Below are 12,323 nucleotides of genomic sequence, written 5' to 3' on the forward strand. Positions count from 1 at the left end.
CAGAGCACACCAGGCTTGCCCCAGTCGCGTGCCGTCCCTGCCTCTCACGCGGCCGTACGTGCGCGCTCTCCTCGCCCTGCCACTGGAGCTTCTCGCCGGGATTGCGTGCCAATGCGCGCGCCCCCGCAGCTGAGGCAGCAGGCCTAAGGTCGCCGGTACGTGGGGAGGTATGGATTGCTTTGCTAACACCCAAGCGTGCAGGCTTGCATGGATAAGATGCGGCCTCTCCACATGTTATGATACTTTGGTGGGTTAGGAATAGAACTGGAGTTTAAGTCCACCGGGCCCGTCGCCCTGACAGCCCGGGACCGGGTCGGAGTTCAAGACTTCGTCCTGCTGGAGAACTTCACCAGCGAAGCAGCGTTCATTGAAATCTCCGGAAGCGATTCAAGGAGCACCTCATCTATGTAAGTAGCACTGCTGTGTCCCTGCACGCACGCGGCACAAGTTCGTTATGACATCATGTGTATTGCAGTTGAGTCTGTGCTCGCGCTGTCTATTTCCCGCACAATTGGGCGACATTTTTCCCAATTGTGCAGGAAAAACCCATACTTGGCGGGGGCTACTTTTTGGGCGGTATTTAGAGTAGTGTGCGCAATTTACTGGCTGTGGGTGGCGCCGACCATGATGAGTCCGTGGCGTGAAGGTCCAGTGGCAAAAGAGCCCGCTGCGTGAGCTAGCACATCAATTGCTCATTGGAGGAGGACCGATGAGGGCCTGCCTGTGAGCACATGATGACCCCGCCCATATAGTCTAAGCAAAATATGCATGGATTCATCACGAGCGACACATGATTGTGTAACATTGTAAGTGCAAGCGCACCTTGCACATGAGCACAGCGCTTGCATCACAGCTCACCACCTAGCTTGTTAATATGATGTGTGCGGGCTGACTGGGGGGGGGGGTCCCCAGGGCCGTCAATCTTGTAGCGCGCTGAAGCGCTACCAATGACGGCCCTGGGCATCATTTTTTGCCAAGCCCCCCGCACGGTTTCATATATGCTGGGGGTGGGGGAGGTGACGTGATGTGACACGCTCTTTTCGGCTGGCCAGTGGTCGGATTAATGCTGCCTGTGTCTCTCGACAAATGTTGGTGGTCCTCATCTCGTCGATCTCCTCATCTCTACTGCCCTCGTTGACACTCCAGTCACTGCTGGCCCACTGGCTGCCCAGTGCATCATGGTCACGTAGGCCACCACCAAGGAGGACAAGTCACTGCCGCCCACTGGTCACCCAGTGTCTATGACTCAGTCAGCAGCCAGTGGCACTCACTTGTCACAGGGCGCTCTGCACAGCCAGCCGCCTGGCAGGCACCTCTCAGCGCAGGCCGTGCAGCAGACTTGCTCCAGAGTCCGGATGGTACCACCTCGCCTCGACCTCAGGTGTGTCTCTCTTCATTAATGTAATGTTTAAGCTTCGCCACAGCCTCCTCCTTCAGCTGCCAGCCTGGCCTGCCTCAGTCGGGAGTCGACTCTGGACCGACCGTAAGTGTCAGTGAGTGACAGTACAGTCACTCACTTGTCGTCGGTCACTCCCAGTCAGACTCAAGCCTAGACTGCACTGGCCCGCGGCCTCCCGGCTATACTTTACTGGCTATACTTTATTGGAGACTCAAAAGGTTGGGCTATGGGCTGTAATGTAATCCTCGGTGTCAGCACCTCTGATACAATTACGAGTACCGATGTCATCCGGTGGGCGCCTTTGTTAATGGGAAGCAACTGCCTCCCTCCCCCTGCAGTCTCCTCGTCTAACTACTACTTAACTTACAAGTTGCATCTCCCCCGCAATTACCGGGGGTGCGAAAGGTGCGTCTAGCAGGACCGTACGCCATTAACAGAAATGTACTTTGCTAACCCCACAGGAGAAAAGGCTTTTGGTTTCCTGTGGCTTTGGGGCAACTGTGTTTATGTCCCGTACCGGCTTCCCTGGGGAGGCACCCATTTCCCACATGCAACTTGTACAGTTGCTCTAACTTTGTCTCACAGTCACTGTGAGTGCCCCGCCCCCCGGTTTCTGAGGCGTGTTTCTTATAGGTTTTAATGCTCACTTGTTAAAAATTAAGAAATTGGTTTGAATAAATACAATTGAGGACAACATTGCCGAACATGTGTGGGCGTGCACACACAGACAACAACACACACACACACCACCACACGCACCACCACACGCACCACCACACACATCACCACACGCACCACCACACGCACAACCACACTGTCAGTGCACACTTACACCAGGCACAGGCACCATCAGTCGTCAGTGCACACTTTAACCAGGTACATACACCACCAACCGTCAGTACACGCTTCCACCAGGCACACACACCACCAGCCGGCAGTGCACACTTCCACCAGGCACACACACCACCAGCCATCAGTGCACAATTTCTACAGGCACACACACCACCAGCCATCAGTGCACACATCAATTGTTAACGCATCCACAAATAACTATTGTAGCAGTCGCAGTGTGGCGCACTTTACTTTCAAACATATTCATCTAAAGCGCAGGATGCCACCACTGCTACAAAAAATAAATACACATTTTTTTGGCCTAGAATTTATAGACGTTTGGTGCAATTAATGTTGCAATATTAAGCAATGCCAATAGCTCAAACTTAATTAACCCGAGACCTATTGCATTGTAAATGCTTGTTTTTTTTTTGTCAAATCTGTTTATTGGCATTTTATTTTATTTGAGTATTACAAGAAGTGCAGCATTTAATACTTCACATCTGATTGGTTAAGTCAAGCATTTGTTCATAGGCAGAATAACATGTCATTTAGGCGCTGCAACTTTTCATATAAGTATCACAAGGTTCAGGGTAAACGTCTGGGTGTGTCCGCAACATAGGGGAGTCCATATACCCCAGCCCTGTGTACAGAGATGATATTTATATAACAACTGTGAAAGACCAAATCAAATCTAAACAAACAGCGGCATGAGCACAGATCTACATTGAAAAACCAAAGGGGTTGATGGACGGAGCGTTGACAATACAAACACTCACCCCCAGTCAACTGATCTGGGTTTAATCCATCACCGTTCTTTAGCTCACTCTGCCACCCCAGTTCAGACATGGCCATATGCAAATCAGTCTGACCCTGTGCCTCATGGAAACAGTCCAGCCCGAACTGCCAAGCCATGTCTTCCCTTGACCGGAACCAAGCTTCCCAGGACCGGTTTCTGCCATTACAGCCGTCTTCAGCTGGCCTTGCTTGAATCCAGTGGCAAAGTGAGCAAGGGACTCACGTCTGAGAATACCCTGCCAACTTAGGGCGAACAAAGAAAAACCAAAGGGGATGATGGACAGAGCGATGACAATACAAACACTCACCCCCAGTCAACTGATCTGGGTTTAATCCATCACCGTTCTTTAGCTCACTCGCCACCCCAGTTCAGACATGGCCATATGCAAATCAGTCTGACCCTGTGCCTCATGGGAACAGTCCAGCCCGAACTGCCAAGCCATGTCTTCCCTGGACCAGAACCAAGCTTCCCAGGACCGGTTTCTGGCATTACAGCCGTCTTCAGCCGGGCTTGCTTGAATCCAGTGGCAAAATGAGCAAGGAACTCACGTCTGAGCATACCCTGCCAACTTAGGGCGAACAAAGAAAAACCAAAGGGATGATGGACGGAGCATTGACATATATACATTGCCTGTTAACCCCCCCCGCACCACCGGCGCTCACGCGCTTCCAATCTCAGCTGTTTCTGCGTTACAGAGCTGTGCGTTGCACCGAACAAGAGACGTAATATAGAGTCAGGCGTACTGCCCGCTGTGCACCCCCATTGCCCAGTGTGCCTACCTAATCCCCTGCTACCCCGTCGCTCGCAGACCGTTCTACAGGTTGTAAAGCATTAAGCATGTGCTCCCAGCACTCTGCAATAGGTTCCCTGCAGAGCCCCACCGTTTCCTCCCGTCTTATGGTAGTCCATTCCGCCCAGGCCCATGCTTGGAGGGACAGGGTCCATGCCTGTACGATGGGTGGGTCAGGGTGGGTCACGTGCCTTCCACCTCTTCGTGAGGAGGCGCGCTGCTACTACCATCCCCTTATCCAGGAAGCGGGACGACACCTTATCTTTGGGCGGTCTCTTGAAATGATGCAGGAGGTATTCAGGCCAGTTACAGGGAATGATGCGCCCGGTACCGTGTCCGAGTAGCTCGCTAATGTCCCTCCAGTAAGTGCCCAGCCCTGGACAGTTCCACAGGAGATGAAGAAGGTCTGCACCCAGCTCATCGCATCTGGGGCAGGATGCATCGGATCTGTGGAAGTATTTGTTTATTAGGTCAGGAGTGAGATGGGTCCTGTGAACAATATGGAGTTGGATTTGGCGAAAGCGCATATTTCTGGGGATGCGCACTGGGCTTTTAAGAATTTTCTCCCATTCTTTATCGGCGACATGCCCGCCCTAGGTCCCGCTCCCATTTGCCTCGTAATGGGCCTAAATCTAGCTCCGTGTGTGTCCTCAAGGACGTGGCAAACCATTTGATCAGGTGCCTGCCCCTACTCCTTCCTCCGTCTCTTGTGCAGCCTTCTTTGTTAACAAAATAAGGATCCATCTGTTCTACTGATAGAAGCATGTAGACTGATTCTCTGCGAGATAGCAAAAGCATAGCTGCTAGCAGGGCACAAGTCCTATAAAAAGAAGTGGGGGGGACTGATAGCATGCAAATGACCTCATGCCGTCACGTGCTGAACGTGTCCCGGTGTCTGAAATTTACACCAGGACACGTTCAGCATATTCCTGTGGGTACCAGCTTCTTGGCAGGGGGACCGCGTCCACCCTGTGAAAAAAGTGTGGGTACGCCGTCCACCTGCGTGGATCCCCGACTCGAGCCCTGGCTGCTAAGCTCCCACTGTCAGACATGCCCCTCCCATCTTCACTCTCCCAACAGTGTTTAAAGTGTCCATCGTGCAGTATTAGTCTTCGTCTCTATAACATGTGTTTATTTATCAGTTTGTATAGCGCGAACTTGGCCAAGGGCACTGTAGCGCTTTAAATGATATTGCAATACGCAAGGTTAGATTAATTTCTTGTGTGTTAGGCCGGGGGAGATTGATTTGAGCAGAATCACAGAATATTGATGAGCCGACGCCGGGACTGTAACCTGGTTCACTAGTTCCAAAGGTAGCACTTCTGGCCGTTAGACCACAGCTCCTCTCCATTACCCAATGGATACTGGAAAGTGTGTTTCACATATGAAAAACGTATAGCAATAGGCAAGTGATGTAGAATTTTGAAAAAAAACACATCCCTTTAAGTAGACCTGTACTCTAAAGCTGCAAAGGGAACCGGATTATGTTCAGGGTAAATTAGAGCGAATGGCTGTGGCCGGGGTCCTGGCAGGGATGTGTCTACCAGCAATGGTAGCTGATGTGGACAGCTGTCAAAAACACTTTGCTCTCCAGCCACAAGGTGGCAGATATGCCTAATAACTGGTCACCTGGGACTATTAGCTAGGCGTGGTCTAAAAACTGCGTGTAGGTAAGAGACCTGGGCATAAATTACCAAGGAAGGTTGTGATCGATGCCACACACACTTACCATGACATTAACTTCCCAGCAAATACACTGTGTATGCCTCTAAACACACACACACCTATTATCTGCATCACTGCACAAGTCCTATAAAAATAAGTGGGGAGACTGTCAATATGCAAATGACCTCATGACGTCAAGTGCTGAACGTGTCCCGGTGTCTGAAAATTACACCGGGACACGTTCAGCATATTTCTATGGGGCCCAGATTCTTGGCTGGGGGAGGGACGGCGTCCACCCTGTGAAAATAGTGGGGGGACGCCGTGTACCTGCACGCACCCCCGACTCGAGCCCTGATCTGCATGGAGTGGCACACTGACTGGGGAGACGCAAAGCGAAAACAACATAAGGCAATTAACTGAAAATGTCAAGCGGCTTTATATGAGCAATCTGAATGTTGTTGATGTGGGGCAGAGGAAGGTGGAAGACAAAGCTGCTACTTCCTATGCGCAGTGGGCTGCAGGGGGCTGGGCACAGAACCAGCAGCACCCAGGCTCCAGTGTCCTTCCTGTCCTCGGCCATGTTCGGTGCTGGGAAAGCGGCGGTGCTGCTGTATCTGGTGGGTCCCCTGGGCGGGCGCACCCGGGAATGTTAAGCAGCGGCACAGCCGTGTCACAGATGGGAGGAGGCCGTGCCTTTCGCTGGAGTGTGGCGCTGTTTACAGAGACCAAACAAAACAGTGCAAGCAGTGCATGCTCACTGCCGCTATGGGCTCGACCTAAATGCAAAAGCATTTGCAATGCAAAAGTACTTGCATTCACGCCAGACCTATTGCATTGCCTCACAGACAACTGGGTGGGAGCACGGACAACTGAGTTATGGAGGGTTGAGAAGGGGGCGAGAAGGCATGGACAAAGTAGTGCTCACAGTCTAAATAACACGTACCGTACTGTGTAACACTCAAAGTAAAGGGGCCAGTAGCCATGAGAGTGAACAAATGACGACATAGCCATAATAAGGAGGGACTAACAAGCCTCATAATCAATCAGATGGCAGAATTTACGAAAATCAATGACTCAAGCCAATTAAAAACATGGGCGGATAATGGGCGGAGCTTCCACAGAGGTTCCACTCCATACTCCATTGATGCATGCCTCGCAAAGACATAAAATGGGCTGCAAAGAGCTTAAGCTAAAAGCAGAAACTGTGTGAAAGGCAAAAGAGATCACGTGAAAAATGGCATGCGAGAATAAAATAAATAGCTCGATAAGTGAAAAGAGGAAAAAGCAGCTCAAGAGAAGCCGCAAAAGTAAGAAAGAGAGCTAAGGAGACGAGGCAGCAAAGCCTGCTTCAGTAGGACCTTAGACTGGTTGGTGGACCGGTCACCGGTAAAAGGTAAGGGCCTGGGCTGAGGCACCTGTTATTATTTGGGTATTATTAGCAAAATAAACTGCCTTAAATTTAACCTGAGAGCCCTCAACCGATTGAGTAAAATATGTTCAGAACAGAGCAGCAAGCTTGTGTTGGACCTGCGGGAGATGAGTAAAGGTATACTATTTAAATATTAAAAGTAGTTGATCTCACGCATTGACAAGATTCACATAACATTTATTTGAAGTGCCTGATCTAGAAATACTTTTTTTCTGAACGTGGTTAATTATCTGTGATACTGAAGTCTGGTGCGTTTTTTTCTATGGCAGCAGTTATTTTTCATTGAACACCTTCCATTCATTGATCATAGAATTGCGCCCACTCACTCGGTCTACAATTTTCAGAAACGCTAGTGTGGGATTTTCATTTTTGCGGTACGGTAGAAAGTTAAGCAGTGCAAATATTTGTGTTAAAGTTAAGAGTATGTTCTTAGGAAGAATAGTTTCTGTGCTTCAAGTGTTTGGTAACATATTTATTTCTTTCACATTAGATAACTACTATTTTTGAAATAGCAGGAAACGTGTCTAGATAACATGAATGAATGATCATACTCTGATTGTCTTCATGCCAAAATGATCACCATAGCCTAAATAAAATCCTCTTTTTCTATCTTTTTCAACAGCTGCTATTGGCTTCCTCACAGTATCCAGTGTCATCACCATGTCCGCCCCCTTTTTGCTAGGAAAAGTGATTGACGTAATTTATCTCAACCCTTCTGAAGATGTGACTGCCAACTTGACCAATCTCTGTACATTGCTCAGTGGAGTGTTCTTGTTGGGTGCTGCAGCCAATGGTTTTCGTGTCTACCTCATGCAAACCTCAGGTGACAGAGTGCCACTACTGTCTTATTTACTGTATCAAAAATATAACCTCTTAGGAAATCTTTCTACAAATACTTTTGGATTACCTATGTGTTATTTATGCAAGGATTTTGTCATGATTCAACATTAAGAATCTGTTTGAAAACATTTTTTACCAGCAGCACAAAAGGTGTGAGGCACGATGGGCTGACAGTTTCCTTCTGTAAAGTGGTTGTATATATTGTGGTTTCAAGGATTTTGTACAAAGGAGCATAAATGATGGAAAGCCCTGCTGAAGTTCAGCATGGTCTAAACGAAAAGCGTTCGCTGTAATATATGCAGGAGTTTACATTGCAAAATTTCACGATGTGCTTTTCTTGAATATGAGGTATGTAAAAAACTTTAACACTGTTAAATTTCTTCATTTCATATTCTTGAGCTCCTAAATCACGCTGTACACTAGTTTACAAATGCTCCACATCACCACCTACCAATTAACTTAGCAGTTACATTGGATGACAAGTTGAATGGATGTTTGAATGCATCTTTAATTAAACCAGCACTAGTAAAATCAATGGAAATGGCGTTTACTGTCCGGCCCACAAGGCTATTGGCTTTCCCATTGCCGAACAGCAGAAACATTGAGAGAAAATGGCCTGGTATATGATGATCACTAATTCTAGTACCAAATGAAAGGACACCACACAAGTTAAATATTACAAAATATGTATTTATTACTAGAATAATCCCCTAAACTCTTTATGAGCACAGAAGCACAAGCGTTAAACAAGGAACTTCATACAGCATACAAAAGTTGCACAAATATGGATAGGCCCTGGTGGCCACTCAAACCATATACTAAAATAGTGGTATAAGTACCACGTCACGAACAATGGTAAGGCCTAGGGCCTTGAGAATCGCTGGGCCTACACTGGACTAACGAGGGTTAGGACATAGGAGGCCCACAGGATGCGGGTGCAGTGTCTATAGGCAACCGCGTTTACCATACAAGTCAATGGTGCATAAAAATGAGAACGTTACTGTTCTAGTAGTCTTTCGACTGGACTAGAACTTAGCCACTTAAAACTAGGACACTAGAGGTGTAAACCACTACAGGAGCACCGGAGTACTCTCGTTACCTAACCCACAGGAAGCGGGTGCATAGGTGCCAAAGTGCGTCGGGTTTCGTCGTGGAGTTCTATGGAGCCTGGAGATGAAGATGCTGCAGGCGGCCAGGAGAGAAGAGGGTGGATCGAAGATGTAGAGTACCTGAAAGCAGAGGGGACAGAGTCTAGGTCTCTAGCTAGTGACCAGCGTGGAACCAGGAAGGAACCAGGCGATGTCAGGTTGCGATCAGGTGATGTCGTGAAGCTTGTCTCCGCTGCCACTTTGACCAGGACGGATCGAGGATGACCAGCTGGTGGACACGAGCTGTCTCACGAAGACTCTCGCTGTCGGCGGTGTCGGTTCTCGAATCGGAGTCAACAAGCCTTGGCAAATGCAACCCACGCAGGATTCGAAGATGGCTTCTGGATCAGATGGGGAAGGTCTGATGGATGGTTCCTTTTCAGGGGAGCGAGGGCCAGTCTGGAGCAACCAGACCAGCAGTTTAAATTCAAAGGTTCGTTGTCTCAGAGGTCACTAGCCAACGGGCAAGTGACCGGACAACGCGTCGAGCAGGAAAAATGCAAAAGGGCCCCACGCAGCACTCGGTGAGTGTGGAAGGTGATCTTTGGTGCAAGTGCTGCTCGGGGCTGGGACTTCTCAATCCCCAATGCACAGCCTCGAGGGTGCCTTGGGAGCTGCACGGGAAGCACTTTGCTGGCTTTCCAAGATGGCCGGTCCCACGTCTCTCGTCGCCTCCACGGGTCTCAGCTTTGCTGGGACTGTGGATCGGGCTGTTGGAAGTCTGGAAGTCCGGTTCTTGTCGGTCTCTGTCGTTCGGGCTCCGGCGGGAGCAACAACAAAGAAAACCTTTGAGCGCTGATGGTGCCTGCTTGCACAGGGTGGCCACTCCTTGACCACAAGGGAGATTCTTCAGTCTTCTACGATGAGTAGGATGTCGAAGGGTCCAGAGTTTCGTTTCAAAATTTCAGTCAGGATGATCTGATGTGCCAAGGCACAGCTCCTACCTTTATTCCAAATCAAGGAGCTGGATCACCTGCTAGGTCCCTCCCATGGGTGGGACCCAGGAAGGGGGTGGTTACACCCCTTTCCCTTTGTCCAGTTTCGCGCCAGAGCTGGGGCTGGAGTGCCCCAGCACCGGTTTGAACTGGGCTTTGCCTGGGACACCTTGTGCACCCCAGGCAGTGTCTAGTTTCATTCAGCCCTCCCTGCCCCAATCCACAATCTCCTGTCTGGGGTGATGTAACACCTCCCTGTGACAGGAAACCTTTTGTCCAGGCCTCCCCTGCCGGAGTTTCGGTCAGCAGCAGGAGGCCAGACTTGTGTCTGTGGCAGCAGCATCCATTTTGTGATGCTGAGGCTCTGGCTAGATTTAACCGCGTTTAGGGAAAGTAACATGTCTTCTCCCTCTAGAAGGGTGGAATGCTACCCCAGTCGCTAGGACTGGCGAGGGGGTAGTATTCCAAAGCGTATGACACCTTACACAACATGTTTTGATAAAGCCAAACCAAAGTTAGCAAGTAACCGCGAGGATTATAATGCACTTAAGAGTATATGGTATGGCAATATCCCAGAACAGCTATAGGGACTTGGTTCCGAAAGTTGCAGACAGGCTCAGCTCATGCTAGAGCACCATCTCACATAAAACCAAGCACTCTGCCTCCAGGATTGTTAAGGCCTGCCTTAGGAGTGACTTATAGGTATATATGTGTCCAGATATAGGTTTAGATATAGGTATACTATATCTAAGCAAGGGGTGATTACACGACCTTGCCCCAGCTGAGTGATCAGCCAGTTGTATGTAAAAAAATTCCTAGGCAGTAACGCACTGGAAAACATAAGGTATGAAATGACAGCAAAAACAGACCAAAAGGAGAAAGCTAAAATACAACGAAAATTTAATAATCCTGTTCAGCCAGTTGTGTCAGTTTGGATAGCCAGCCAGGGGTGGCAAAAGATATGCTGCAGCCCCTGGTAGGCCTTGGATACACCTATGCCCTGGGTTCCTATAGTACACTGTACGGGGGCTCATAAGGTGACCGAATCCAAATTGGTAATGTACCTAAAGTACATGGTTGTGAATTTAAAGAGAGAACAGCAGGGCTGTGAGTCTGATTAGCAGGCCCACAGCCACATTAAGTCGAAAACCAGTGAAGCAAAAAGCAAAATGTGGGGTGACCATAGGAAAGCAGACCCTACTCTCCTACAAACATGTAGCACCAATGTGTTGGAACGCTAAAGAATAGTAAAGTATGTCAAAAACACTCGAAGCCTTCCTTGCGGATACACAGGAGGCCATCTTGGATGTTTTTTTGTTGTCACGTAAGCATGGGCAACCATTCAGATATTACTTTTATTAAAGTATAACAAAGACTGTTCAAAGATGGGTGCACATGCTTACGCATTCATGGGCACCAGTAGGGGGCAATCTTCGAGTCTGATTTTAGGTTGAATGGCAAAGCCCAATTTAAGATGGCCACTGTCTGCCTGGGATGTGGTGGGTTTCAAGTGACAGCAGGGGCCTAGAGCAGTGTCTGGATTGCATCTTGGCTCTTGTAAAATTAACATAAAAAATACATGTTTACAAGAATTTTTTTTATTAAAACATTGAGCACACATAATCCTACCTGCGTTGTCACTGTAGGGGACTGTTCCTAAAGGCCATTCACCAGGAGCCCAAATTTAGCCATTGGTGGTACCACACGGGCGATGGGTTGTAACATGATTTTTTTTGCGAGGTATATATGTTCAGAGATGGAAAATATGTAATAGCAAGTCATCACTCTTTGCCTTTTGTCTGATATTATTTGATTAGCACCCATAGCCGTAAATTAATGGTTTTCATATTTTTGATAAATAGCATACAAATTCATCCTAATATGAGAAAAATCAATCGAATCCTTCCAGATTAGTTACATTCAATAATATTTAAAAATAATTGATTATTAATTGTTTTAATAAAAATAAAACTTAAATGTATTCCTAATATATTGATAAAGATTATATGCCAAATTTTCAATTTCAAATAATAATAGTTGTTACATCGTACATAGGCAGTGTATGCCATGAGTGAACATAAACACAATTTTATCATTGACATTCTTCACCATCATCGTTTTATTATCTTCTTCCGCATAAGTGTTATCATGCTCTGCGTCTGTTTGATTCTCACTGGCGGGAAGTCTGCACATATCTGAAAGAAACATGTAGTGATAGATACCTTACCTTAGAATTACCCCCAGGGGTCAGACTGGATCCGGGAAGTCGCGCTGCTCTGTGTGCGTCGTTGGCGCCGGGATGACGCCGCTGACGTCAGTACTTTATTTTTCCGTGTCAGCAAGTGCAGATCCGGGAAGAGCAAGTACCCCCAGTCAATTTTTGACTGATCTTTTTCGAGGCCTTTTACCTCATTTCTTAGTCGATCGACTCCTGGTGTCGTAGGGATGCCCGGCTTCAAGAACTGCGCGGACTGTCACCGCATGATG

General features: G+C 48.1%; 1 protein-coding gene across 2 annotated transcripts in view; it reads left to right on the forward strand.

Annotated features, from left to right (window-relative positions):
* ABCB10 (ATP binding cassette subfamily B member 10) overlaps positions 1-12,323 on the forward strand; it is a 1,632,094-nt gene that overhangs the window by 34,785 nt on the left and 1,584,986 nt on the right. For both annotated transcript variants that reach the window (XM_086927071.1, XM_086927070.1), the window contains exon 2: positions 7,536-7,736. In XM_086927071.1, the coding sequence (XP_086783197.1) occupies positions 7,536-7,736 (201 nt within the window). The remainder of the gene's footprint in view (positions 1-7,535; positions 7,737-12,323) is intronic.

Source organism: Lissotriton vulgaris, chromosome 6 (genome assembly GCF_964263255.1).
Source record: "Lissotriton vulgaris chromosome 6, aLisVul1.2, whole genome shotgun sequence".
NCBI lineage: Eukaryota > Metazoa > Chordata > Amphibia > Caudata > Salamandridae > Lissotriton > Lissotriton vulgaris.